Genomic DNA, 27,261 nt, shown 5'->3' on the forward strand with positions numbered 1-27,261 from the left:
CCAGATGCAATTCCGCGATTCCGGCTGCTCCGGGTGTAGTTTTGCCGTCAGGCCTTGTCTTTGGCAAGAGCAGAGACGAGTCATGTTTGGCCTGTCACTGTGGCTGCTAGTGTCAGTATCTAGAGCTGCTGGTTCCCCTGACAGTGCTGCAGGGGCTGCTGGTCCTAGCAGAGTGCAGCCGTCACCCTGTGACACGCTCAGTGTCACCGATCCTCTCCGTCTGGTGACATGGCATCCCCTCCTTCTCTCCAGTTCTCGTCTTTGCCCGTTACACACCCGCCCACCCCCTAGCAGTGGCCTTTTCAGTGCCAGTTGGCAATCAGACAGTCATTCACTCAGTCGCTAACTAAGTCTTTATTAGAAACTGACCTACATGTGTTTTTGTAAAAGGACACTAGTAGTTTTCAATTGATTGTAGTATATATATATAAACTGTAATTGTTTTTTTTTTGTTTGCATGTGTACAAATTTAGAAAGATAGACAGACAGACATATGGATGGATGGATGGATGGATAGACGCACAGATAGATAGATGGATAGATGGATAGATAGAAAGATAGAAGCTTCAGTGCACAGTGGGACTAAATATGTGTGTGTGATTTAATCTGGCCTTGGCAAGTGTGCAGCAATGACAAATGGATGCTCTCTATGAAACCCCCTCATCCAAGAGACAGTATTAGTTTTTGCTTTAATTACCAGCAGCAGTAATGTTTCCTATCCATAACTGTCGGCCTGCTAGAATGCAGCCTGGCTGAGGGGTGAGGGCCTTGTTTCTTCTCTCAGTGGGCCTCCTGTCTTCTCACCCCCCAATCCGTCTATCCTCTCCCTCACTTTTTTCTACTCCCCCCACCCTTCTCTCCTTCCTTCCACCCCCTTTTGCGCCTGCCGCATCTTTCATTTCAATATTTCAATATTTATGTCTCATCTAAGAAAGTTCAAAGTCACAGTGAGGAGGCATAACTTCCTCCCACCTCCCTGCCGATAGCTCAGGACCCTGTCTGGTGGACAGGGGAGAGGAGATGTCTGGTCTCCCCTCCCCTCTGGTGGTCCCTGGTGACAAAAAACTTCACTTTTTAAATTTGTCTCTGGTTTGATTCAAAGAATATTGAAATAGTAGAACTAGGTGGTGATTATAACTTATAATACATGGAAAAGTGATGCAAGACACCGTCAGCTACGATTAGCACAACACAGCATATTACCTTAAAGGTCCAGTGGCAGAACTAAGGCTTTATATGTAGCAATCTTAGTTGTGTCTCTGTGTTTACAGTTTTCTGTGGTTCCTACTGACCAGCCCTTCTCAAAATCCACTGCCAGATTTAATAAATAGTCAGACAAGTCCGTCCTTAGCCATAAAGATAGCTGACAGCTGCCGTCTGGTAATAGATTAGCCTAATTACAGCATCCTTGAGTGTAGATCACAACATCACGTACTCACCCTGTCGCTCTAACAGCCATTACAGCCACCACTCTCCTCCTCACTCCTCTCAATGTAAAGTTGTAAAAAAAAAAAAAAAATGGAGTGAAAAAAAAGAAGGTAAAGTCAAAAGAAAAAGGTCGTCCTCATTTACATGCAAGGCTTCATTAGAATATGCGAATATGCTAAGGACTAGCGTTGGCGCTTTGCATGCGCAGGTGATGAATGGCCAGTGTATTACAGAATAGGCTGAGATGGAGACTGTGTCACCCTCATCTGCATAGCATGTTTTTTTTTTTTACATATTTATATATTTATTCATTTACTATTGAGTGCTTGGTCTCTGTGAAGCATCTCACATCTGCAGATGGTGACTAAAGAAGACCTCTGCCAACCTTAAACCCCCATTTCCCTCTCCCCACTCACTCACACTTACATAAGAGGAATAGAAGAAAGACTTAACCCAAATGCTGTTCCTTCAGCTGTTCATCATCTGTGTTTGTTTGTTTATTTGTTTGTTTGTTTACCACTTTATAGATTTCACTGGACTTTTACCTGAGCATTTAGAAAAGGTGTGTTGACTGAGAGTCGATTGAACCCGTGGAAGATCACAGGGTGTCAGTGGTGGGAGGAGAGGCCTCAGCCTAGTTGAACAAAGTCTTGTGGAGTGGTTTTTTTATTATTAAGGGTGGGGTTTGTTAGGTGGAGGGTGTGTTTTCAGAGGGAAGTTCTTCTCTTCACTCTTCTCTGTTGTCAGGGCGGCAGATGGTGGGTGTCAAGACAACAGCAGCAATAGCCAAACAAAGACTTCCTTTGTGTGTGTATGAGTGAGTGTGTGTGTGTACGTGTGTACTTCCTGAAGATGTGGAAGTTCACTTCTTCACTTGCTGTGTGTAGGTGGCTGCAGTATGTATAACACCGATTGAACTGTATTGTGTGAACCCATAGACAGTCTACAGGAAGTCCATTGTTTTGTTTGATTTTGGGATGTAGCTAACACATACTGTACTCTCCTTTTGTATTTTTGGAAACTCAATCTTTAATTTGGTTGAAACTGTACTTTAACAGTACAACGATGAGGTGGATCTGCTTGATTTGCCTTCAGTCCAGATCTGTCTTCTTATTGGAAGTTCAAGCCTCTGCATAAGATGACAGATCTGGATTCAAGTCTTTTTTTATAGTAAAAACATTGCAAACAACTTCCAAGTGCATTACCATAGCACAGATGTTAGTTTTCTATTTTATTTTCACAAAGTCCTCTTTAAAAGTGGGATTTGTGCTTTCACCCACTACTCCAGCCCTTTCATCAACTGTTACCGTACTTTGAACCTGATAAGCAATTCTTTGATAAGATCTAATGAATATTAGAATAGCACCATCACCCACAGTTTATTTTGCTCCTCTGGAGTGTGACCTTAGCTGCCCTTCACAGACGTGTGAGGAAAATGAGAGTGGTAGCAGGCCGACAGACAGGCCTGACATCCCAACTACGCCCTTCAGTCAGCTGGCTGAGGAAAAATGTCAATACGGAGGCCTTATGTTTTATGGATTATCTGCTTGAGCAAAACTGTAGTGAAGGAAATACAGCTCTGGCTTGTCATGTTGCCTCAGATCCTCTTAATGTGCAAGCCCACTAACCAAAACAACACTCAGAATTAGAGGCTGTCTCCTGTGTTTGTGTTTTTCAACTTTCACTCTCTTCACCTCTGACTCCAGATCAGGTTTCCTGGCGAATCTGTGATCTACCAAAACCTATATTCTCACAGTTGGAGGATTTTGACATTTGTATGAATTTACATTTATCTTAACTAACATAACGTAGGGTCTGTCATGAATAAACCCTACTATGATACTTTAACTTTGTGGACTTAAATCCTAATTTGATTTTTCTTTGTTGTCTCGTCTTTCTTCCTCTCCTCTTATCAACTCAGTCTTTCTTCATCCCTTTTTCATACATTTAATTTGTTCTCAGAGGACAGGGAGATAGACTCTACAGTAAACAGACTGAATAAATCATGTTTGTGCTATTTTTTTTTTCTGTCGTTGGGTGTGTGTATGTGTGTGTTGGGGGTGTATCAGGGATGAACTTGTTTTTATACCCATGAGGCTCAGGAGAGTCTTGCTCTTATAAACGGACCCAAGTGCGGCCCTTTTATCCACAGTTTAATCTGCCCACTGGAGGCCAGAGTTGTGTTAGGTGGGGGGGCTTACCACAGTTTCTAAACCCTTAAGAAAGCACAGAGAATGCAGGGCGGGGGGAAGGAAGTTAAAGGGTGGCTGGAGTATTTTTTTAAAGAGGAGACAAAATCCTGCTGGTGTGTTTTCAGTTTTAATGAAGCTGCCCTTAATAGCTGTTGCCAAAAACGGTCCCATTTGCATCAGTACACTGGTTTAATTTACTGATTATTAACAAAAGGCAATAACACAAGCAATATTACCCACATCTGATATAATGAGAAATATCTTTGTCACCATCTCTTTATAATTAAAGATCCAGGGTTAAACATCAAGGGGTGTAGCAGTTAAGCTGTGCTGAGCCTTAGAGAAGACCAGCTACTGCAAGTAATAAATGGCTGAATAATAACTTTGTCGTTTCATGATGTGCAATTTGGAGATAATTTGAGCTGAGAATTTAGCTTTTAAAATGTGTTATTTATGTATCAATAGAGGGTGCAATTAAAGCTTTGTCACTTTTGTAAGGGTGCAGCTCCACAAATCATTACGTACCAACTGCTCAGCACGTGCAGCCAATGTGACGTGCTTTGATTCCGTAAACTGTTGGCTGGCGAACACTTTTCTTTAAAATAAACTCTTTTCTTGTTGTTCGATTAAGTGGCGGTTTAAGGTTTATATGGAACAATAGAGTACAGATATACTCCACTAATAGGCCGATGCTTTCAAGGAGAGTTTGTAGCACCCTCTGTAGGGAGGAAAGAAGAGCTGTTTGCTCACAGTTTACAGAGATGAAATAATAATAATAAAAAAATCATACTTTACTATCTCTGGAGTAAAAATGTAATGTATTTGAAATGACTTAATCAATCCTCTTTGTGACTTAGCTGCATATTTTATCACAGCAAGTACTGGATATAGTGTATAGACTATTTACGTAAAATATTTTAAAATGTTTTGTTGATCCTAATTTTACAGAAATGCTAATTTAAGGCAAGAACAAGTTATCATTTGAATCCACTCACAGAATAAAAACAGTTTCTATGTCAACTTCCCGTGGCTATTGAGTAGGAATTTTTCAGCTTCATAAAAATATATAGTCAAACAAATATATATATATAATAAATTCGCTTAGTGCTGCATTTACTGACAAAACAAACTTAACAATAGTGAAAACATAGAGGACCCAAATTGGCTTTTTTTTTGTTTTCCACTTTCCACTCTTCACCTCTTTTCCCAGCGTACACCACACACACCTGAGGAGACCTTCGGAATACAAGGAAACCTGCATTACAAATTACTGCACATCATAGAAATTGTGCAGCAAGCTTTTTAAAATACCAGCGCTGCCAGCGAGGCGCTTTGTAATTTATCCCTTCACGGCTGTTAGCTGCGCCGCGCAACAGTGATTTATTTGGTTTAAGAGAAGTTTTGTTTAGAGAGATAATGAGCAGGACTTCTCTTTAATGATTTAACACGGCGCAGTGGAAAGGAGAGGAGAGGAAAAAAGCATATATATTTTTCATATCTTTAACTGCACTGCAGAGAGAAAGGGACGAAAGCAAGGAAGGAAGGAGAGGGAGGGAGATTCATTAGCAAGGGAAGCTAACAGCCTCTAACAAGCAGCATTTTTGATTCATTTTGTTTTGTTTTGTAAAATGAGACTTTTTCACCTCTTCATAACACAGCAGTATTTTAGTATGTTATGTATTTCATTTAAAATGATTCTTGGGACATGTTCCATCTTCCTTTTTGTTTTCTCCATCCTTTTTCTCTCTTGTTTTTTTTTCTTCAAATCCATAAAAGTGAATTGCATTTGTGCTGATTCCACACAATAAGACCGCTCTCATGAGTCTATTTTGAAAAGTGCTACTTGTGTAACTGTCTGTACCTCGTTCTCCACACACCTCTCCTTTCATCTTGACACTGAATACAGTATTATTCTTTCTTGATCAGCAATTTCAGGTTTCTCGCCTCACTTAGGATTTTAATCCCAAATTAAAGCAGTTAATTAGAAAATATAATGAAGCTGAGTAGCATAATATGCAAACAGTGCTGTGAAGCTCAGAGCTGGAGGCTCCATAACACTGAAACTGCCATTGGCGCATAACGATGATATCAATAATAGATTACTTCATCAATCGCTGTTCTCTTGAAGATGGAAATGCACTGTTAGGAAGGGACTGAACTTTTATTTTTCATTATTACATTTTCTTCTTCTTCTTCTTCTTCTTCTTTCTCTTCTCCTTTTTCAAGTAGCTTGGAAATGTCTGTTTCATCTCACATTAGGGTGTGCTCTGCATAAGCGCAGGTGGAACTTCCTCCCTCTCTAAATGATTCTTTAATGGAACAGTGTGCACTGGAGCTGAGAACTCTATGGGGCGCTGCCACTGTCAATGAGAACTTTGCCTCAATCAATCCGTCAAGGCCCATCACCTGCCTCAGCAGATGATCCAAAAACCCCTTTGGAGAAGCAGAGTGAGCTTTTTCATGCACCTCCTTCCAAGACTAGAGGACACACACTCTCTTCCTCCCTCTCTCTCTCTCTCTCTCACACACACACACACACACACACACACACAGGCAGTGCAGGCGGTGTCATCATGCAGTAAGTGAGAGGTGTCAGTTTCACTGAGAGCCTTGACGTTGATCGGCTGTCAGAGAAACACTTTGCTTCCCTTTTATTTTTATCAATATCATCTTAGAATAGATCAAGTGCTCGCTGTGCTCTGGCATGAAAACAAGATCAATTTTGATGTTTTATTTATTTATTTCCCACCTCCAATATCTGTTACGTTGTGGGATGTTTCCATAAGTGGATGTCTTCGAAGCCCAAGCAGTATTGATGCCGAATCACCCTCGCGCTTCCGTCAAACAAAGCGACAGCGCGGCAAACTGCATTTGCCCCCTCACTTCTCCGTCCCCAGTTCACATTCACTCCAACTTATCTCCGCACTCCATCATGATTTTTCATATTCTTTTATTTCCCTCCCTTCTCCCCCGTGGCTTTTCTCGCTCCATCCTTCCATCACCATCTATCTCTACATCTGCAAATTTGACACCACATTTAGTTCAGCCCATCTACTGCTACAGCCCAGCTTGTAGAACATCCCTCAAACCCAGCCTGTAAACTCAGCAGAATTTCTTCTTCCTCGGCCGTCATTCTCGATGTCTTCCTGTCTGTCTCTCTGTCAGGTGAGACAGTCGCTCTGTCTGTCAATAAATGTCTTATCTCCCCTCTTCTTGTTCCTGTCTGTTTATCTGTCTGTCTGACATGTCGGCAGCTGTCTCAGTGCTCCAGGGTTGCTGTCAGCCAAGTGTTAGTGTCTGATTTTGCGTCAGTTCACCTGCCTGTCAAAGCGTCTCAGATTAGATATGTCAACTTACCTTGAGGTTTCTTTCTTTCTTCTTTCTGGTAGATTCAGACAAAAATAAATAAACAGACAAAGAAAAAAGAAAACATGTTGTGTTTACTTAAAAGAACGGTTGCAGTTGTGACATTAAATGTTCTGTTCTTCTGCTTGGAAACTCTGTAGCTAACAATAAACGTATAATTATGTTTGCAGCTGAAGAAGTACATATACTAATACCACTGGATCATTTCCTCTATCTAAAACTAGACATATCTTTCAGACAATATTATTCTCTGAAAAAACTCACTTTTAACAATGCAATAAAATTGAACACCACTCCTACCTTAATGAAAAAAAAAATCAAAACAAAAATATGAGCAAAGTCTGTCAGAGATTTGTCACATAAACTGTAGGAACCAATGAGGAACACTTATTTATTTACATAATATCCCAAATTATACTTTATTATAACAAACTTAAATATTAGACTATTACTCTTTTTATTTTTGTCAACAGCCCTAATTTAAATTTAGTCAACTAAAATAATTTGGATATGTAGAGGACATAAACAAAACGAGTTTTGTTGACTAAATTTGGACTAAGTTATAATTAATTCAGAACTTACAAAATGACCACTACTAACAACACTGTGTCATACAAAATATCTGTCATGGTCATAGTACAAAATACAGATAGACCAAACTTTTTTGTATTGATTTTTTTCGAAGGTGTTTCATGATAAAAAAAAAAAAAAAAAACCTTGAAGTACATCCGTCACTTTCATCACACAGGAGTTAGTTTCAGATCACATCCGTCACCTTCATCACACAGGAGTTAGTTTCAGATCTGGACAGGAAGACAATGGATGAAAGGTGGAGTGTAATAAGACTATATACTCATTGGACGGCAACATTGGAGGTGAGATATTGTAGGACATGGTTATGGACAAAGGTCTTGTGAAGAAATGGACAGGGAAGATTCATTGTTGAGATGAGTGGTGAGAGAAGCCGCAGATGGAAGTGAAGGGAGATGGAAGCAGCAGATGAAGAGTGCTGGAGTGTTGTGCAGAGGGTGCTACCTGCTGTTGATGGCAGCCAGAGTCAGTGAGGGATGGAGGGCGATCCAGCTGTGACATTAAAGCAGCAGGTGGAGGCCATCATTAGGACTGGCACAGGAGACTGGATGAGGCCGCACACGCTCATTTCTCTGGGGCCCAGTGGACCACTGCTAAGAGCGTATGTGTGTGTGTGTGTTTGTGTATGTGTGGGTGTCTACTTAAAAAGAGAGGCAGCAGTGGTCCCATACCTTCAGAGCCCATCACCACCTCCATTTTTATCTTTCCCCCACGGAACCTCTCTGCTTCCCAAGGTTTTGGTGGCTTCATCTGGTGAGGGTTGAGTGGTTCCTGCATCTGGTAGCTCCCTCCTAATGGCTTTTCAGTTACCTTTTAACCATTTACAATACAGACGTTTGTTCTGCTCCGGCTTCATTTTTCACCTCACAGCTTTTTCAATGATGTGTTTACGTTGCGGTGGATCACAGCAGGCAGACAAAACTCAATGTTTTATTTGTTCCAAAAGAAAAATAAGACATTGTCAATTGATCACAAACTTTTGCCTCATACAAACATACTTGTAGACAAAGACCCTACAGCGGTACCTGTGTTTACTGTAGTTTCCTTTGTGTTTTGAAATGACTTGTGTTTGACTTCTGACTTTATACATATAAACTATAGTGTCTTTCTGTTCATGCGCTATATATTCTTCATTTTCTTTGGCAATTCCTCTGCCAGTCTGGAACCTGATGCCATCTGGTGTGTTTTTTCTAAACAGCAGTGTGTGTGCAGAGATGTCAGAGTCAAGTAAAGACTACAGGACATTTGTCCTTTTTAACCTCTCAAGGTTGACTGTCAAAACATAAGAAAACAGCTTAAACTAACTCAAGAAAAGGGTGTCACATCTGACCTGGCTCCATCTGAGCAAGCTTTATCGTGCACAGATTTCAGAAATAGGTAATTTGGGGGTTGGCACTCTTTGGTTCATCTAAGCCGAGTCTTTCTTCAGGCTTTTTCTTAGATCTTCCGTTCCTTCTGGACCTGTAGATGGGCCACATTCAGGAATAGCATTAGGCAAATGAATTTGTTTGTGTCAAATATTGACAAGTTATCTCTTCATCTTCAGGCAGCACAAGGAAAGAGAGAGAGAATGATTGTAACTGTGGGTAATTGAGCCGTGTCTCCCCTGCTTATCGGTAAAGCTCCGGCACGTCACGGACCTAACGAGCTGTGGCGCGCCGATTAGTCTGAAGGGAAAGTCGAACGTGAAACACCAGAGCCGCCGCCGTTCTTTTTCTATCTTTTTTTTTTTTTTTTTCTTTATATCTGCAATGGATATTATGAGCCTCCCTGGAGGGCAGAGGCACAGCCTTATTAGTTCAATTCATGTGGGGAAGTGAATTGATATGGATGAATGGCATGTTAAAGTATCCCTTTGTTACAATAACCATCAAGCCTGATGGTTCAGGCTGATGATGCAGCCCAAGGCAGCAGGAGGACAAGCGGAGGCCTTGACCTGGATGGCAGAATATCCACACACACACACACACATGCACACACCCACACACCAAGGGCATGAGGCTGATTTCACACTGCCTTAAACCAATGGCTTTGGTCCGCTAACATTTAGATATATAATTCTCTCTTCCTCCCTGTATTTCCCACTCCATGTGTGCGCACCAGCACATGTACACATATTTGCATATATTCCCGTAACCAGTGACTAAACATTGCTAACCTGGTCACCCTAATCCTTTTAAGGGCAGTAAAGGGACAATATGCCTACTTCACAATCTGAAGGTCTTTAAGAGAAAACCAGAATACGGTGAAAACCCAGGCATTAATGTGGAGAACATGCAAAGTCCTTACAGAAAGACCACCAGGTACAAGTGTACATTATACATTACAAAAAGGGTTGCCTAAAAAGATCTGCCACACAATATTTTGACACAGAATATTCCCAAACCTTTTGACTTCACAAACATTGCACAACAGACTAGCGATCCTTCTTATTTTAAATAATATATTATGAGCTTTGCAAAGAGAGGATTTCTCCTTCTCCCTCTTCCTGTGTGTGTGTTTTTAAATCTTATGGACAATGATCCTTTGAGTTAATCATTTGACAAAAAGATAACTCTCAGAGTGTTAAGTGTTGCCTATTTGTGTGTATTCATATGAAGTCCTGAGTGGTGATGTTGCTGTGCAAATTTTGTGTGTGCACACATGTGTGCAGCCTTTGCCAGGTGGCTCCACAGGGCATTACCCATCTTCCACACGTGCCACTCTTGGAATAATCCAGTAAAACAGGGGTGAGATGAGAATCTCGCAACATGCCAGTTTGATTTGTACCCCTCGCTATCAAAGAATGCTAATTAAAATCATATTTTGCATATGTCTTGTCTTTCATGCACATATGCAAATTGCCCCTGTTGCCTTTCAGCACTCTGTAATTAGGTTTATGAAGGACAGCTGTAATACATAATTAACAGAAATGTTTGCAAGCTCTTTTTTTCTCCGCGTCTAAACACGCCGTCTTAAACAAGTGTGCGTAAAGTATTTCAAGGCTGCGCTGTTCTTTAAAATATATTGATTCGTTCCCTCACCCCGCCCCCACAGAAATATCTTAATTATGCTCTTTGTTTATTTATAGATGGCGCCGTCAGTGGTGCTTTCACTGGGCCAGAAAAGCTCGGCATTTTGATCTTGCCATTTTCCCTGATTGGACTGTGCAAGATTTAGTCATCCGCTTGCTCCCAGTTTGTCTTGGAGGCAACAATCTGGACGGGTGGATGGATTGAGTTAGAGAGAACGGAGAAAATGCAGAGTGATGATAACGAGGCAAAACAGCGGAATGTTTGAATATTTATATGATGGTGTTAGTTAGCATCGGCCTCAGGGGTCCAGATGACGGACGGGGACTTTGAGGCCTTGATGGAGGACACTGCCATGTTTATGTATGTGTGTGTGTGTGTGTGTGTGTGTGCATGTGTGTGTGGTGGGGGAATGTTGAGGGAGTTCTTTGACATGGGGACATAATTGGTAAAATAATTATAGTTTTGCTTCATGATGCTCTGACATTGAAAGTCAAAAGAGAAGCATGGGAAATTCATGGTTGGGCCCGTAGTCATTAAAATGATCTATGGGAAAGAAGAAAAAGTTAAATGAGAAAAAAATGAATAAAACTAAGCAAAAATGCAGAGGACAACCCGGGTGTGTGCAGGGACAGAGCCAACCACATGACTGTTGGTTCAACTCCCTAAGCTCCTTTCATGTCGCTCCATCCTTGGCTCTCAGATGTGGTCATTGTCTCTCAGTTGCACAATAATAGGAAGTGATGGTTGCTAAATGAAAAGGCCAAGGGATGAAAACACTGGTGAGGCAGCTTGGATGTCGCAGCAGTTATCCCTGTCATCCGTTCATTATGTTTTCATTTGCTGTTTAGTAGACATGGTAAAACGCGAGGCCCTCGACAACATCAGGACGTCGTTTCTAGGCCTTCTTATTCTAATTATTATTTTTGTCTTTATGTTTTTGTAGCTGGGCCTTTGTGATGAAGAAACACCTCAGCACCCACATGCTGGGCAAACATGGAGTCGGACAGCGTAAAGAGAGGTACGTGTGATTTACACCTTCACTCTTCAGACAATTATTAAGTATCACAATTTGATCAAAAAACATAGAAAAACTAAACCAATTACTGCATGTATGCTGCCAGGCTGTCAGCAGCTTGGCAGCATACATTTAACTTTAAGCACAGATAAATATCTGAAAATGAGAGTTTGAATCCTATCTGTTGCCCCCTCATGGATCAGACAAGCTACATAACTTATTTCATGATATTAGAGTGAGATCTGCAGCCGGTTTGAACATCCTCAGTGGTGGTCTTCAAGCTTTTAAAAGCTCCAAGTCGTTGCTGGTTAAACTTGGGGTTACATATAACTGAGGAGCCGTCTTTTCTCTAATGAGTTAAATATCCTTCAGTCATTCTGTCTGTCTGACTCTTTTGCTCACATCCCCTTTTCGTCTGTCAAACTTTATCTGAGTGGCCCCCTCATCTTACTTCTTGCTCTTCCTCTTGGTTTGAGGGTGAATGATGTTTCTCTTACCATTTTTGTCTGTGCATGTGAGGATGTGTTTCTGCGTATGTGTAATGTCTCCCGCTTGGCCCTGTCTATCAGAGGCAGAGCCCTGCTGTCAGTGCTTGTATATGTGTGCGAGATGAAGTTGTGAAGTCCCCCCCCCCCCTTCTTGCTACCCTGACAAGCCAAAACGAGACGTTAAACACCTCTCAATCTGTCAAGCTGGCCTCTAAAATAGAAACAGACTCGTTTTTTCATTACTCTGCAACCAAATTGATACTTTTGTCGACATGTGGTATTAAATATGACAAGTTGTTTCAGATATGGAAGTAAGCAGCCCGACCGAATGCCTCTGGATCTTGCAGACATTATCAGCCAAATTCCTACTGTCAGCTGTTCATCTGGATTAGATGAAAAAAAATATATATAAACCTTAATACACAGAGGCTCTGCTTTATCCACATTTTTATTGAGAGAAGTTTATCGTACCGTCCTGTAAAATATTTATTATTATTATCATTATTTGATCCTCAGGATTAAATCCTGGAATTAAACAGAGCAGTAGGAGTTTCAACTTAGGTTCCCAGGTCTTGCCTAGTAACGCATCAGCTTTGGGTGTTTGTGAAGGAAAAGTGCTGTCCACAGATTATCCCAGCTGAGGTTCAGAGGCAGGTATTGCGCCTGCATTTTAAATGCACCCCCCCACCTCACCCTGCTGTCATTCCCTTGGCAATTGCAGTATTCCCTGATAGGAAAGGAGGCAGGTTTGAATCAAAGTTGAAATCAACACGACAATCTATACTTTAGTGACCTATGGTCATCAATAAGAGTTTGTGAAATAAATTTCACTGACAGATGACTTATCTATTAGGCTGCAATGGTGAAGTGGATCCGTCAGATCTGTACATAGCCAAGCTTGTTTTGGCCTTCAGGATCAATATCACCCACAGTAGGAACTGGACCTAGATAGATCATAACAATATTCTTTAACTAAAATGTAGGTGTCAGTTTTAGTCTAGATTCATTTGGATTCTAAACGAGATGAAACTAAGCATTTCAACAAAACAAGTCTCTGATCTGGGTTTCAGCCCTCAAACACCAAATACCTACAGTTTCAAGTCCATATGGATTTCAGAAGCTCCTTGAATGGGATAGGCGTATTTCCTTAAAAACATCTAAATATGTACCTATATGTAACCTTTCTCAAACTCGTTTCCTTTTAATGTTACTGCTTCTACTATTATAACAGAAAAGGTCACTCAAACTGACATGTTAGGAGAGTGTGTGTGAATGAAGTTCTAAGGTCTGTGTGTTACCTGAAAGTTCTTTACACACACTCTGCTGAGCCCTCAAAAGAATCATTATATCACAAGTCAGTGCTTGTCCTGGACACAGCAGGTGTAGTGTGAGGTACAGTTATGTTTGTGCACTAATTGCTCACTAAAAAATGTGATTATATACTGATCCAAATAGTTGTATCTTCTTGATTTCTTTGTCTCCTTCTTTTCTTCACTCATTCACTTGCACAGACATACAAACGCACGCATGCAGAAACCCCCTCGTGTGTGCACTCAGAGTGAGGACAGCCACAAGGTTTGTTCTATTTAAACCTGTAAAACGTGGTGTCATCATCTTTCTGACAGTCCTGCAGACAGAATTTATCTCATCATTAATTAACCATCATATTTTCAACACAGTGCAGTTTAATTAGCACAAGGTCAGTGGGGAGGGCTTATTAAGTGGAACAAATTTGGGCAAGTGTACGAGAGGAGGCAGAGGACGGAAGATGGAAGAGGAGTTAGTGAAAGACGGAGGAAGGAGGAGAGGAGAGTGAGGGATGACAAACAAAACAGACGGAGGTGAGATGAAAGGAAAAAGAAGGAGAGGAAATGGAGAGAAGAAAGAGGAAGTGTGCGTTTGTGTGTGTGTGTTTGTTTGTGTGTGTCAGGTGTTTGGTCTGATGTGACAGTTGTGCCTCAGTGATTGATAACTACTCTGGTTTGAATGCCCTGAACTGGAGACTTGGTAGCGGAGGGAGAATGGGAGAGAAAAAGGAAAAGGATGGAGAAAATGTGTGTATGTTTGAGGGGGGTAGGGTGGGGTGGGGGGCAGTTGGGGTAGATGGGAGGGGATAGAGAGGGGGGCTGTTGAGGGGAGCCAATTGCAAACATATGCTGGCTGGCAGGCGGTGGAGAGATGGATTGCAGTAGGACAGTGTCAGAGAGGCAGTTTCATCACCATCTCTACGGCCCTGTTCACCTGGTATTTTTAGAACGCTGGGGAGATCTGTTAGTCAAAGGAAGAGGGGAGGTTTGGGGGGACGGGGGAGCAGGAGGAGGAAGAAATCTGACTACCTGTAGGTAGTGTAGGTAACACTGGGCTCCATTTATCCAAATTCATCTGGGGCCTCAAATGCCAAATCATTTTTAGTGGGATTCTGTGAGGAGGATAAAATCCCACCCATGTTGGCTTAAAAGGGCAGCTAATGTTTTTGGATAACTGTTCTCTTGTACTTCATTAAAAGTGACAGTGTTGGATAAACATAAAAAAACACAAAACAAAATCTGGTTTACTTTCAAGCTATTAAAATAAAGTAAAATGCAGTATTTTTCCTTTGGGCACCGATCAGGAAAATTCTTTTTCCGTGACATCTAGTCACAGTGTGTTTTTATGATAAACAAACCCTCATGAAACCCTTCATGTTTGAAGAATTATTTTAAAATAAATAATGTTTTGCCCATAACTTTGTTATTAAATGAGAATTTTTCCATGTGTTTTGAATTTACACCAAAGAGTAGCCTCAATATATTGAGGTTAGGACAAGGAACTGGGAGAGAGGGATGGGTGGGATGACAGACTCCAACTATGTGACAGGTTCTAGGTGTGTCTCAGAGAAAAGGGAGAAGGAACAGGAGAGAGAGAGAGGGAGAGAGAGAGAGCTGAACTGTTGTAAAGTGACACAACTGGGTCTTCGTCTTAGTCACGCCACCACTTCTCATTGCAGACACCGAGCACAGATGAGGGATTTTCCGTCCTTTTGTCTGCTTTACTGTGTGTGTGTATGTGTGTGTGTGCTAATTGCGTCCCCACAAATCCACATCGCAAAACCCATCGGTTGAATGGCTTATTATGTAACCTTAACGTTTTACAACAATGGTCAGGATGATATGAAGAAGTTGTTACTTTTCTGTCATTTATCTACAACAATGCTGGTTGAAATACACTCTGCCTCTGAACATTTTCATCCAAATGTATCACCTACTGGGAAAAACAGTTGTAAAAACCCCCAGAATCTGTAAAATTATTCTCCAGCGGTTTGGCTTCCTTGACACTGATGGATTGTTGAACATCCAAACTGCTCATTCTCAGGAGAACAATGGCAGTAATCTTGATTATAAAACAAAAGAGGGGGATACGACCATCACTGCTGCATTTGTGGCTTCATCAAACTACCCAATGTATCCCTGAGGAGAGACGTGAAATTGTGTATCGCAGCGTTTGAGTAACAACCCGACACTTTTTTATATGACGCATTTGCATTTTCAGGTTATTGAAAAAAAAGCCCTTACTTTAAGACATCTACAACTGTTCCACGTTCAAGAGTTTACTTTTTGTATTCGCGCATAAAGCGAGCAGTCACCTCACGCCTACTGCATCCATTGCAAGGGAGTGGCCGGGGCCAATGATTGACGGCGGCGACCTTGACTCAATTGCTTGTAATTAGTTCTTTAAAAACAGGGCGCCGTGAGACAACTGACCTGTCCCACATACCTGTTTTCATAGGTAATTGTTATAATACGTGCCATTTACACGCCTGTAATAATAAACTCCTTCAGCTAATACACTCATCACTCTTGAAACAGGAGTGCTGACAACCCAGAAGAAAGATATATTTGTTTAAGTGGAGGGAGATGGAGAGGCCACGAGACGAGCAGCTGTAGAGAGTATTTGCAGTGTTTTGGGGGTGTCTAATTGCCAAAGTCTGCTTTTCAGTTGCTGTGTGCCTTTATATATGTATATATTTTTTTTTCTTCCCCTACACTGTATGTCTAGGTAAAGACGGTAGAAAAGAGAAACCAGGTGAAAAGGCATGAGCACACATCCAGAAATAGCTAGCATGATGCATGCAGCGCAGGTGTGATGACTCACAAAATGAAGACGGGTTTTCAGAGCATTACTTATCAGATGAGTGCAGTGAGAGGAGTTTCATTAGCGCTGCGTTAAATACATGTTAATGACAATGTGTTGTTTTTTATTTCTTTACTTTAGCCACAAAATGCCGTTCACTTCAGTCAAAGTTGTCGCTTAATTTGTCCTTCGGTTGATAAAAGACCGCCGGTGTTTGTGACATGAAAATCTGTGACAGTAATACGTCATGGAGCTAGTTTAATGTGAGCCCTTTAGCCTTTTGAAATGTCAGCACATCAACACATCTGCTCACAAAAGCACTGTGTTTGTTATTGTGCGTTGACACAACTGAATTGATTTATACGATGCTGTCGTAGCTCATGTCCGCGATGCCAGAGGCTGAACTCAGCTGAGCAGAGCATCTGGCTCTACAGCACTGAGCTATGGGCTTGCAGCCGGGTCCCAGCATGCCTTGCAGCACAGCCATATTGCCCCAGCTCCATGGGTCGGGACATCCAGGCTTGAAGAGTGGAGTCAAGGCGGAAGAGCTCTGCCTGTATCCAGCATGGTGGCAATCTGGACCACAAGACACAGGCAGGGGTCAAGGAACACAGAAAGCATGAGCTTTGTGTGTGTTTGTATGTGTGTGTGTGAGAGAGTGAGTGAGAGAGAGAGAAAGAGAGAGAAAGATGGTAAAAGAAGGGAGTTTAGCAAAGAGATAGGGTGATAAAGAGTAGATAAAGACAACCCTTAATCCATTAAAATAAATCCTTTCCCTTAATTATTGATAATGAATCTACTCTTTAATCTTTCTCTTTCTACTTCCCGCCCTTATCTGCTTGTGTCGGCACTTTCTCGTGCTCGGTCTTGGGTGGTGAGTTTTGGTTTTGAAGCCACCCAGGGGCAGCAGAGGGATCAAACTCGCTCTGCGGACATAAGAGAAAGTGTTTGGCATTGAAGCAGGATCACAAAATAACCAATGACCAACATTCACAAGTGATCCATGCTGTGTTGTAATCTTGGTGCAACATCGGCATGCTGACTTTGAAGCGCCTCAGTTTCGTGGACCTCCATTACCCAGAGGTCTCTGCAGCATACGTAGGCCTAGGCTGGTGCTGGCAGGGCCTCAGCGACCCCTAGCTCACCTTTGTGTTTACTGGCTGCTTGTTTGAACAGGAGCCAGCGGACAGCGCCTCACTGTTTACCCTACTCAATATTTCATGGAGAACGAACACTCGCAGAATGAGGGATCACGTTAATATTGCTGTTAAAATTAAGCGATAATTAAAATTTGTTAGTTTAAAAGCCATCGCAGTCTATAAAAGTTTGATTACTGGAAAATTAGGTGCATTAAGTTTTTATGGGTTGGCCTGCGCTATCGCTTGGGAACAATTTTTATGCACTTGTCATGGGCATATGGTGCAAAAGTGTGTGTGTGTGTCTGTGTGTGTGTGTGGCTGAGGAAAACTTATGTTGGTTCTCTGAAAAGCTGACACACACAAAAGCTATTAAAATCTCCGCCCTCGTTGGTCTTGCTCGTGAGACAAAACTGAGACAAAATACCAACTGTAAATCTGGGCCTGTGTCTCGGAGCAGAGAGGTTAAAGGTCACGTGTCGTACGTCTGATTTGGCCAGTGATGTCACATCAGCACCACTGTCTAGGCTGTGCGTTTTTGTTGGTCATTTTACTATGTTTTCCCTTGGTCCTGGGTCCAGCGAGGTCCCATCGTCTCCTATTACTAATAATAATGTTAGTTAGCAGATGACAGCCCGTCCCGAAGTTGGAAACCACTCATCATGTCACAAAAGCTTGACCTTGACTTGAGGGATAAATCTGCAGCAGTTTGTCTCCTCATAACGGCATCTACCTCATCTCGCTAGTGCAGCTCCAACATTCCCCTCCAGCAGTTGAAGTTTTTCTTTCCCCCTAAGAATGATGTCACCCACCACTGAAGCCCAAGTGACATTACTCAACCAGACAAGAACGGAGAATGTGCACAGTTCACCTTCATATTCATTTCACATCCCGTGCTACAAAACCAGGCAGTTACACAGTGACACAATTGTGTAGCTAACTGTTGACAGTGGTTGGACATTATGCGCAGTGGGACTGTAGAAAAACTGGGCTGGAGCCAGCCCTGTTTTTCTTCTGTATTGAAACATCAGACTGTCATGGCAGAAATGGATGTTGCCAGGCATCACTAATGAACCAATTAATCAATGAATTAGCTGAGCAGCGATTAAATTAATGCGAGCTGGACTGGCAAGCGGCAGTCGTGGATATATCCCAAGGAAGGTGATTAACACACACACACACAAAGGCACACACACACACACACTTAAACAAAACAGTCTGCGACAAGGCCGCTATTAAGCTGGACAACTTCCTGAACTTTTCCTGCTAAAAATAGCAAAACCTAATACATATTTTTATGGACTAGAGAATTATTATCGTACCACCTCGTGGAGCTGCACAGCTATACTAATAGGCTGTAACGCTATGGCTTCAACGGAGATTGTCATTTGTATTTTACTTACATTATATTGTTTCATATTCAGTCATTAAAAAATACGTGTGAAATCAAATACTGAATATATGTTTTAATTATGTCATTAGAGAGGATAATAATAAAGAGTATATAATATAATAATAATATATAATTAAAATTGTATACAACACTTTTTAAAACAATGATTTTTTTATTTTTTATTTATTAAAACAAAAGACTTGATCTGAGTTGAACCTATTTAAAAAAATACATCACTAAAACCATTTTTAAGCCCATTATAACATTTAATGAAGACGGATGGTTTATCATAAAATATAACATAATTCAGAGTATCTAGCGACCATTATTTATTTTGTCTATTTGATAGTTTTTTATTTATTTTTTATTCAAAATAAACAAATGGTAAAAGTAGGGATTCAACATAAAACATGCTAAAATCTTTACAAATGACCTACAAATGCCTTTAACTTATCTTATTCATTCTTCATTAGTTGTAATCCCAAACATGTGAGCAGTCTTGACAGTTTTCAATATAAGGCCTCTTGTCCAAACTGTGGCCTGGTTGAGTCTGTGGCAGAAAAGACAAAAAATTAAAAAGAAATGTTAGCTTTATTTTTTTATATATATTCTTTCTGGTCTGTGAAGAATGTTTAACATCAAAACAAAACACTGAAGTCATTACAATCAGCCTGATGTCAGCCTGGGGTTCAGCCCTGTACCATATCATCTTTTAACGTCCCAAATAGAGACTGGTGATGAGATGTTATAGCTGTGGAGGTGGGTGGTGGAGGGGGCTCCCTTGATTATGTGACATCCTCCGGAAGACCACTGGAGTTGTTTCCTCCATTACTTACGAATGGGGATGGGGGGGTGAAGAGAGAGAAGCCCTTTTCACTATTGAGAATGTCACTGTCAATTTGGACTAACGGTAAGCATACACAAGGCCTCCTTCATACCTTCACCCTTCCCCCATCCAATACACACACACACACACACACACACACACACTTCCATGTCACGGCAGCCTCCCCTCCCACTGCGGCGGATCGCTGTGGTGACAGTTTGATTAGATCATCAATCGTGGCCGTTAACAGCGGTTTTCCTGAGCACCTGGACCGGCAGGTCACAGCTGGCTCTGAGCTACTGCTGTCCCCCTGACCCACAGCTCTGCATGTCTGTGTGTGTGTGTATGGTTCAAAGTGTGTACCTGCCATCTTACAACTGCGCACCCACAGCACAGTTACTTCATGTTTCTTCATGCAATTCCAGCTCCATGTAATCTCATTGGAGTGTTTCTGCTCTCTATAGTTCACCGTCTACACTGATACAATTCTGTGTACAGCACGTGAGTTGGTTGAGCATCTGTGTGTTTTTTTGTGATAGCACCATAGTACTGGTCTTTGTTTGAATGTCTACTGTGACTGCAGTTCAGTATAGATGAAAAATACATTCTCACAAGGTCTTTAGATCTACTAGACTGGTAGATTATGCAATAAAGTTTTCTTTAAAAGAGGACAAATCATACAAAATGAATTCCCTTGGTCATTTTAAGGGATACATATAATGATCCGTCGATCTGCAGAGATGCTACCCCTTCTTGCATATCCAATTTTCTTTTTTTAATTGTAAAAATGCTTTGTCATGCAAAAGCCCATAGGTGGCAGTAATGCAGCTCAGAAGTTAAACAGCTGCTATTAAACTACAGGAAGAAGTATTAAAGGAGGGGCAAGATTATCTTAATTTAATCCACAGTATAAAGTAGTGAAATTTTCAGAAGTACATTTAACATTTCTAAATATGGCAGTGGTTCCCAGACTATTACTGGAGTGCACTTCGTCTGTAGACAGGTGAGCGTTCATGCAGTCTGCATCTATGCACTTTATTTGTAAACAGGAGTCAGTATTGATGAATAAACGGTGATGGAGCACGACTTTGATTATTACAGCAAGCTTTTTCACATGAGTTGTTTCCTTCCCCAATTGTTTAACGAGTGCTGTAGTATTTTATTTTGCACTTTTCCTATATGAAAGATGTGGCTCAGAATAAGGCTTTATGTATACACCTGACCATATGAACACATTCCATTGTCACTGGACAAAGGAAATTACACATCAGTGCCACCCTCTGTGAATGCTCTGTGCCCTCTATGGTGGCCTGCCCCCCATTTTGGGACACACTGTAATAGGATATGAAACGTTAAAGTTCTGTCCAAACTTTGAAGGAGCCATCTCCCACATTTGCAGGGGCAGCACACTGCAGTACCCAGGCTTATTGTTCTTCTGTGATCACCCACTCTATTAGAAGTGTCAGTCAGGTGATGCATTTCTCATATCAGTGAACAGCCGCTAGTCTCTTTACGGTGCGACTTATAACACTGACACTGTGCTTGTGTGTTCTTTGTTCCTGTAGAAAGAGTTTGGGTGCAGCAAGAGAAAAAAGAGATTTGTTTTTAAGTATAAATCTTCTACCAATATGCCCAACTCATGGACCAGTGCATGCTAATTTGTTTATAGCACCATCTGCAGGTGACAGACATGACATTTTTCATGTTTTTAAACAGTTTCTTTAGATTCTGCCTTTAAAAAAAGCAGCATTAAAGCTTACAAAGGCCTTCATTCTTTATGGAGTTTGTGAAATCTCTATACTGTATACGGAGGAGGAAGGAGATGACGTGAACATAAAAATAATTATGTGAGGTGAGAGAGAGGAAAGGGAATGAAGAAACACTGTGAACTCAGGACATATCTGTATCTGTACACACTGGGTTTTCCCTTCAAGATACAGGTATTTTCCATTGTATACTACTGTGTATCTGCAGAAACACTGATACCAGTGTGTAGCGTTCATTGCTTTTCATCTGTAAACCCACGCATACACTCTTTACCATACCTGCAACACAATGCATTTCACTAAAACACACACTCACACACATAAATTCACCTGCTTCCCAGCGTTGTCTGCGGTAGCTGTGTCAGGTTCCTCATCGTTCTGGTAAAGCAGTTAAATTTATGGGCTAACAATAATGGGACAAAGTGTGTGTCTCGTTGCGATTCCTCAGGTATTCCATGATTAAATAAATGTCCCAAGTCTTTTCATAAAGCTTGTTTATGGCAGCGTGGCACCATATGCTACTGCTTCCACCCCACGCACACCCTTCTCTCTCCCTCTCCCTCTCTCTCTCTCTCTGTTTATTTCTATCATTTTCTCTTTGTGTCTCTCTCCATGTTTCATACACCGCCCTACACTGCCTCTGCCAGATGCAGGCTAGCCATTACTCTGTGGCTGAGTCGTGGCGCTTAGGCAAAAGTTGTGAATTAACATGTAAAAGCCATTACAGCGTGATGATGAAATCCATCTGCACCATTCATTGGGGCTACTTAGTAAATTGTCTTCGCTGTAATGGCACAACAGTAACAATATGATTCTGTTTTATCAACTCTATGGTCTGTTCACGCTCCTATTTCATGTAGAGGCTTAGAAGTGACTTATTTGTTGGGGCATTTTCAATCTCCGGCTTTCTACACCACTGGTCAGAGCAGTTTTCAACTCATCATTTTCTATTAACAAAATTCCCTCTCTGTATTACTATCGGGCAAGAAAGGTGACTGTCGACACCTGTAATATACACATGCATTTCTTTGTCTCTTAAGAAAAGCTGAGGAATTCATGTGTTGAATGCAATATATTGAAGTAACTTGAGAAATATTAACGTCCATCCTTGGTCACAGTTGATTCTGTGAAACAAACTAAACCCAACTAGCAAGAGTTAGGACAAGTAATTAATTCTCAAAGACTGTGTGTGTGTGCATGTATGTATGCTTGTGTGTGCATTTCAGCATTGATAGTAAAACAAGAGTTTCTACAAAGTGAAGTCAAAAAAGCAATTAACTTCTTCAGCCAGGACATGGCAGTAAACACGTGTGATTGTTCACTTTATTGTCTTGTTTGTCTCAGTCGGCACAGAAGACCAGACGCAGGGGAAGACGGGCTGCGTTTACCGCAGACTTTTGTTCAGATTATTAATGGCCGTTTCACATTAACCTCACCATGCTAATATACTCGACAATGGTCCATATCACCTGCCTGATGAGGACAGTGTCCCGCCGTCCAGCCAATGCCGTAGCAGCTACCCCGAACTGTCCCCTCCCACCATGTGACCAAGATTAATGGAACCTCTGCCGTTTTTAATTAGCATGGTTGCAGTCATCAATTACGTCTGCCCCACCCCAAATACAAATATTGTTATATTTGCAGGAAAAATTCTTGATTTATTTCACTGTGGTGGCCGAAGGAGTGAGATGAATGGCCTCCCATCATGGTCATTTGCAGGAATGAGGAGGAGGCGAAAAGAAGGGAGAGTAGGGTGGGACTGGGGGGTAATAAGATCACTAGGGGGTGGGTGTGTGTGTGTGTGTTGCACATACTGCACAGTAAAGGACGTGGACAGAGTCGGGAAGGAGAAGTCAAGTCTAAGAGCCGTGGCTGGAGTCTGAGACTGAGGTGTCCCCACACCAACACCTGACTGTACTGGATATAGTCACAGATTTAATCAAATTTGTCCCTAAGTCAGAGCTGAGTAATATCAGGTCGGACTGTAGTTAAATACTACCTTTAATACATGCAACATATGCAATCCATGTGTGCTCAAACATTCCCTCACTTGACCAGTGTGATCCAAGCAGGTAGAAAATCATATTGAAGCGTAAAATGTATTTAGTTTAAGTGAACATACAGTGGTGTTACATGGAGTCGATGGAGAGCGCTGCTCCTCATGTAAAATTCAAAAAGGCTTTTTCTGCGCTATTGAAAACGACAATTCATACTATCCATGTAAGTGTGCACACACAAAGTCTTAGTGTATATATTTTATATTTTTATATCTGACGATAAAAATTGAACATTTGCCAACAGTGTTTGAGGAGGTTCTGTTAGACCACTCTTTATCCTCCTGTTGGTTTTAGGAGACTGTTTACAACTGTATTGGCAGACAGGTTGGGGTTTCTGGCTCAATCTTTTGCCACGGATACAACAACCCTAATTACAGCTGCTGCACCAAGCAAGGGCACTTTATCCACACAGACAGGTGATGAGAGCAGGAGAGCATTAGCAAAATAATGTGCTACAACTTAATGTGTTTGTCCTTGTGGCTGGAAATAGGGGCCTGTGCCAGATTTGTTGTTTTACGGCTTTTCTGACTTCTCAACCTTTGTCTCTCTGTATATGGACCAATGTTAATGCCATCAGGTTCAAGTTGTTGGGAAACAAGCAAGAAAACAAAGACGGAGACATAAAAAAAAAAAAAAAGAATCCAAGGCTTACGATTCCTGTACTTTCTTTTCTTTGAGTTTTTAATGCCTGTTCTCCCCCTGGTTTAAAAAAACTCTTGTTTTTCTTACACAGTAGCTTCTTTGTAAGTATTGAATTATGAAGAAAAATAAACTCTACTAAAAATCTGTTATTTAAGGAAGGGAAAAGGCAGCAATGGCTGACACGCTCATAAATGATTAGGGCAAAGGCGCAGCTTCCTTCTGCAGTTCCTCACATTTGCTAATATCTGACGAGGGTGTGCTGTAATAATAGTGTGCGTATGGTTGCTTTATGATTTGAAGATGCGCATGGCTCCTTTCTGTGGTCTGGGAGTTTGGGTGTTTATGCTGCGGTGAGCCACCAGCCTTTTCACTTGTGCTGCTGGCCACACACACATACACACGCACACACAGATTTTATACCCCTACTGCCACAGCCATTGCCTGCCCACTGACTCTAGAGAGAAGGGTGGGAAACATCTTGAATATTTTATGAACCCCACCTCTATCTTCCCCACCCTGCGAACCGTCGCTGCAGCGTCCTGCAGTGTGTGCACACACACACTCTCGCACAGCAGCAGAAAACAGAAATAATGTTTTAAATGCAATCATTGTCAGGCCCAAACAATGTCATTTATCAAGGGAGCATTTGGGACTGTATAATAAGTTTCACATTATTAATACAATTTTTCATCCTCTGTCAAGCCTATCTGATTTATGGCACGGGTGTGATCTAAGGTGATCATTGAATTACAATTCCAGTAATAAGAGAGAGAATGGACCTGGTCTTTTACTTCTGCCTACTGGAGCACACACAAGCACACACACACACACGGTGGAGCACACACAAGCACACACAAGCACACGCACACACACACACACACACACAAACACACACACACACACAAACACAAACACACACACAAACACATACACACAAGCGGAGGCTTGGATAAACAGCCTCTAGTTGTTACACCCAGCAATTACCCAAAACATAAAACAAAAGTCATGGTGTTATAAGTTATACCAGTCATACTGTGGAGCAAATTTACTAAATATTTGTGAGTTTAACCAGCTTCCTAAATTCAGTAAGGGAGAGAAGAGCGGCAAAACGTGAACCAGGGCCTCTGTTAATTAGATAAGGGACACAGCTCATTATTCTAAAATGATATTTGGACTGGAGTGTAATCGAGGCCTGTTAGGGGCTCAGTATTAGGACAGGGATGCATGTCATTACAGGGCCCACTGATTTACAACCAGGTGCTCTTTAATGTTCAACTGTACCTCGTATTAAGTGGCTGATGTTCCGGTCACCGGCCCAGGCGTTTCCCTTTGTGTCTAATCAAAATCCATATTCAGACACCCCACCGTCCAAAGCCCGGAATGCTGGCGCTCCCTCTGCGTGGCCACTTCTACTAATGGCCCCCGGAGCTTCGTCGGCTCATATTCAGCAAACACTGCCAGAGAGAGATGTTGATGATGCACATAATACAATCTAGCAAAGAACAACGATAAATAAACAAATGGAAATGTAAAATTTGTTGGAGGGTAATTAAATAACAGAGACAGGCTCCTATCAGAATATTTATATCCAGTCTGAACAAGTTGTTATGTTATTAGCAGTTGTGCTTTTTTCACTTGATCAGATTAGGTTGTTGTCGAGGGCCTGCTGATCAGCGTCGTACATCATCCTGTTTGATTTCTGTTTCCAGTGAAATTTGGGAAGCTGCTAATTGGATTGTGTTTGAGTCTAGCCCCGGTTAAAGATGGTAAACAGCGGAGTAGACCGGTTCCCCAACTCTCAGCCCCACAGGCGGCTGGAACGCCAGCTCTCTTCACAATCGCCACAATTTATGACACATTTCTCTGTATTCTTAAAAGATAATTAGGTTTATCACCCTTTATTTTTGCGCTCTCGGCCCCCTCCCCCTGCCTTCCCTTTTGTGTACCTGAGAGCACACAATTGCAGTATAAAAACATAAATATTTCTGCAGCACAGCAGCACTGGCAGGTGAGCCTAATGAAATTCTAGGAGTGTAATTTGATTTACGAGGTGCTAATGCGGCCTGATATTAGAGAGAAAAAGCTCTGATATGGCTGGCTTGTGCTGTATTTAAAGCCTATCACAAGGCTGATAAAGAGCATCCTGTCTTCCGCACTGTGGCTGAGTTATTGTCGCAGATATTCATATTGATAGTAATTCTTACGGACGCAATTTAGAGCGGGCGATATATAAATATGGAGATAATGGTTAATTTTAGTGGCTGCTCAGATTGCGATGCCTTAAATTTTAGTCTTAGAGAAAAAAAAAAAAACTTTGAGCCGTGAAGCATCTGGACACCTTTTTAAAGTGCCTTTGAAAGGATAGTGAGTGGAGGGGGTGAATAAAAGGCCTTGACTAAACCTCGTCGCACAAATCAGATTTCCAATACTTTTTAGTGGCTGCTAATTTGTGCGAGAAGCATTTTGGTGCTGGTGATTTGCAGTTTCTCGGCTCAAACATTTTTGATTAATTGCATTGAAATCAGTAAAACCCACGGAGCTTTGAAATTAACTTAGTTTGAGAAGAAAAGTCACAGCGTTGTGTGTGTGTGTGTGTGTGTGTGTATGCTGTACGAAGTAAATCCTTTTGAGGAATTTTTGTTCCGAATCCTGTTGTTTCATCCTCTCGTAGAAAACACTGTAATTTAAGACTCCGTGTGTGTTTGTCTCTGTGTGTGTGCGTGTGTGAGGACATACTCGCCGGACTCACATTTAGGTTTGTGTATTTCAAAGTGTGTTTGGGACCGTTGAGCTATGGCTCATAATAAAAACAGGCAATAACATGGCTACCACAGAGGGACGTGGCCTCTGTGACTCCCTGCTCCCCGTTCTCTCCCCTCTATGCCACCTCCGTTTCCTTGTGGCCTTCTCCCCACCCCCTAAGTTATGGGCTGAATAACAGCACAACAATATTAAGATAACATTTCCTGATTGTTTGTCAGGCAGCAGGCTCCTTCACCCCGCTTTCATCACGTCCACCATGTTCATTAAATTGACAATTTGTATTTGCCCTACAGCGGGATAAACAGGAGCTTATCTGATGGGCCTGGTCTTTTATTATTTATTTCATTATCTTTTTCCACCCTCTCTGCTGCTCCTCCTCCTTCTCCCGGGATTGAAGGTAAACATAAATCAGCAGCAGCATCTCTGTTGTGTGCCATTGTTTATATTGCAGTCATATGCAGGAACAGTCCTCTC

The 27,261-nt window shown here is 41.6% G+C and overlaps 1 protein-coding gene across 1 annotated transcript in view; it reads left to right on the forward strand.

Moving 5' to 3' along the window:
* Positions 1-27,261, forward strand: part of znf407 (zinc finger protein 407) — a 136,136-nt gene that overhangs the window by 47,387 nt on the left and 61,488 nt on the right. The window contains exon 3 of the mRNA XM_017038216.2: positions 11,535-11,609. Within this exon, the coding sequence (XP_016893705.1) occupies positions 11,535-11,609 (75 nt within the window). The remainder of the gene's footprint in view (positions 1-11,534; positions 11,610-27,261) is intronic.

Source organism: Cynoglossus semilaevis, chromosome 13 (genome assembly GCF_000523025.1).
Source record: "Cynoglossus semilaevis isolate Cse_v1.0 chromosome 13, Cse_v1.0, whole genome shotgun sequence".
Classification (NCBI taxonomy): domain Eukaryota; kingdom Metazoa; phylum Chordata; class Actinopteri; order Pleuronectiformes; family Cynoglossidae; genus Cynoglossus; species Cynoglossus semilaevis.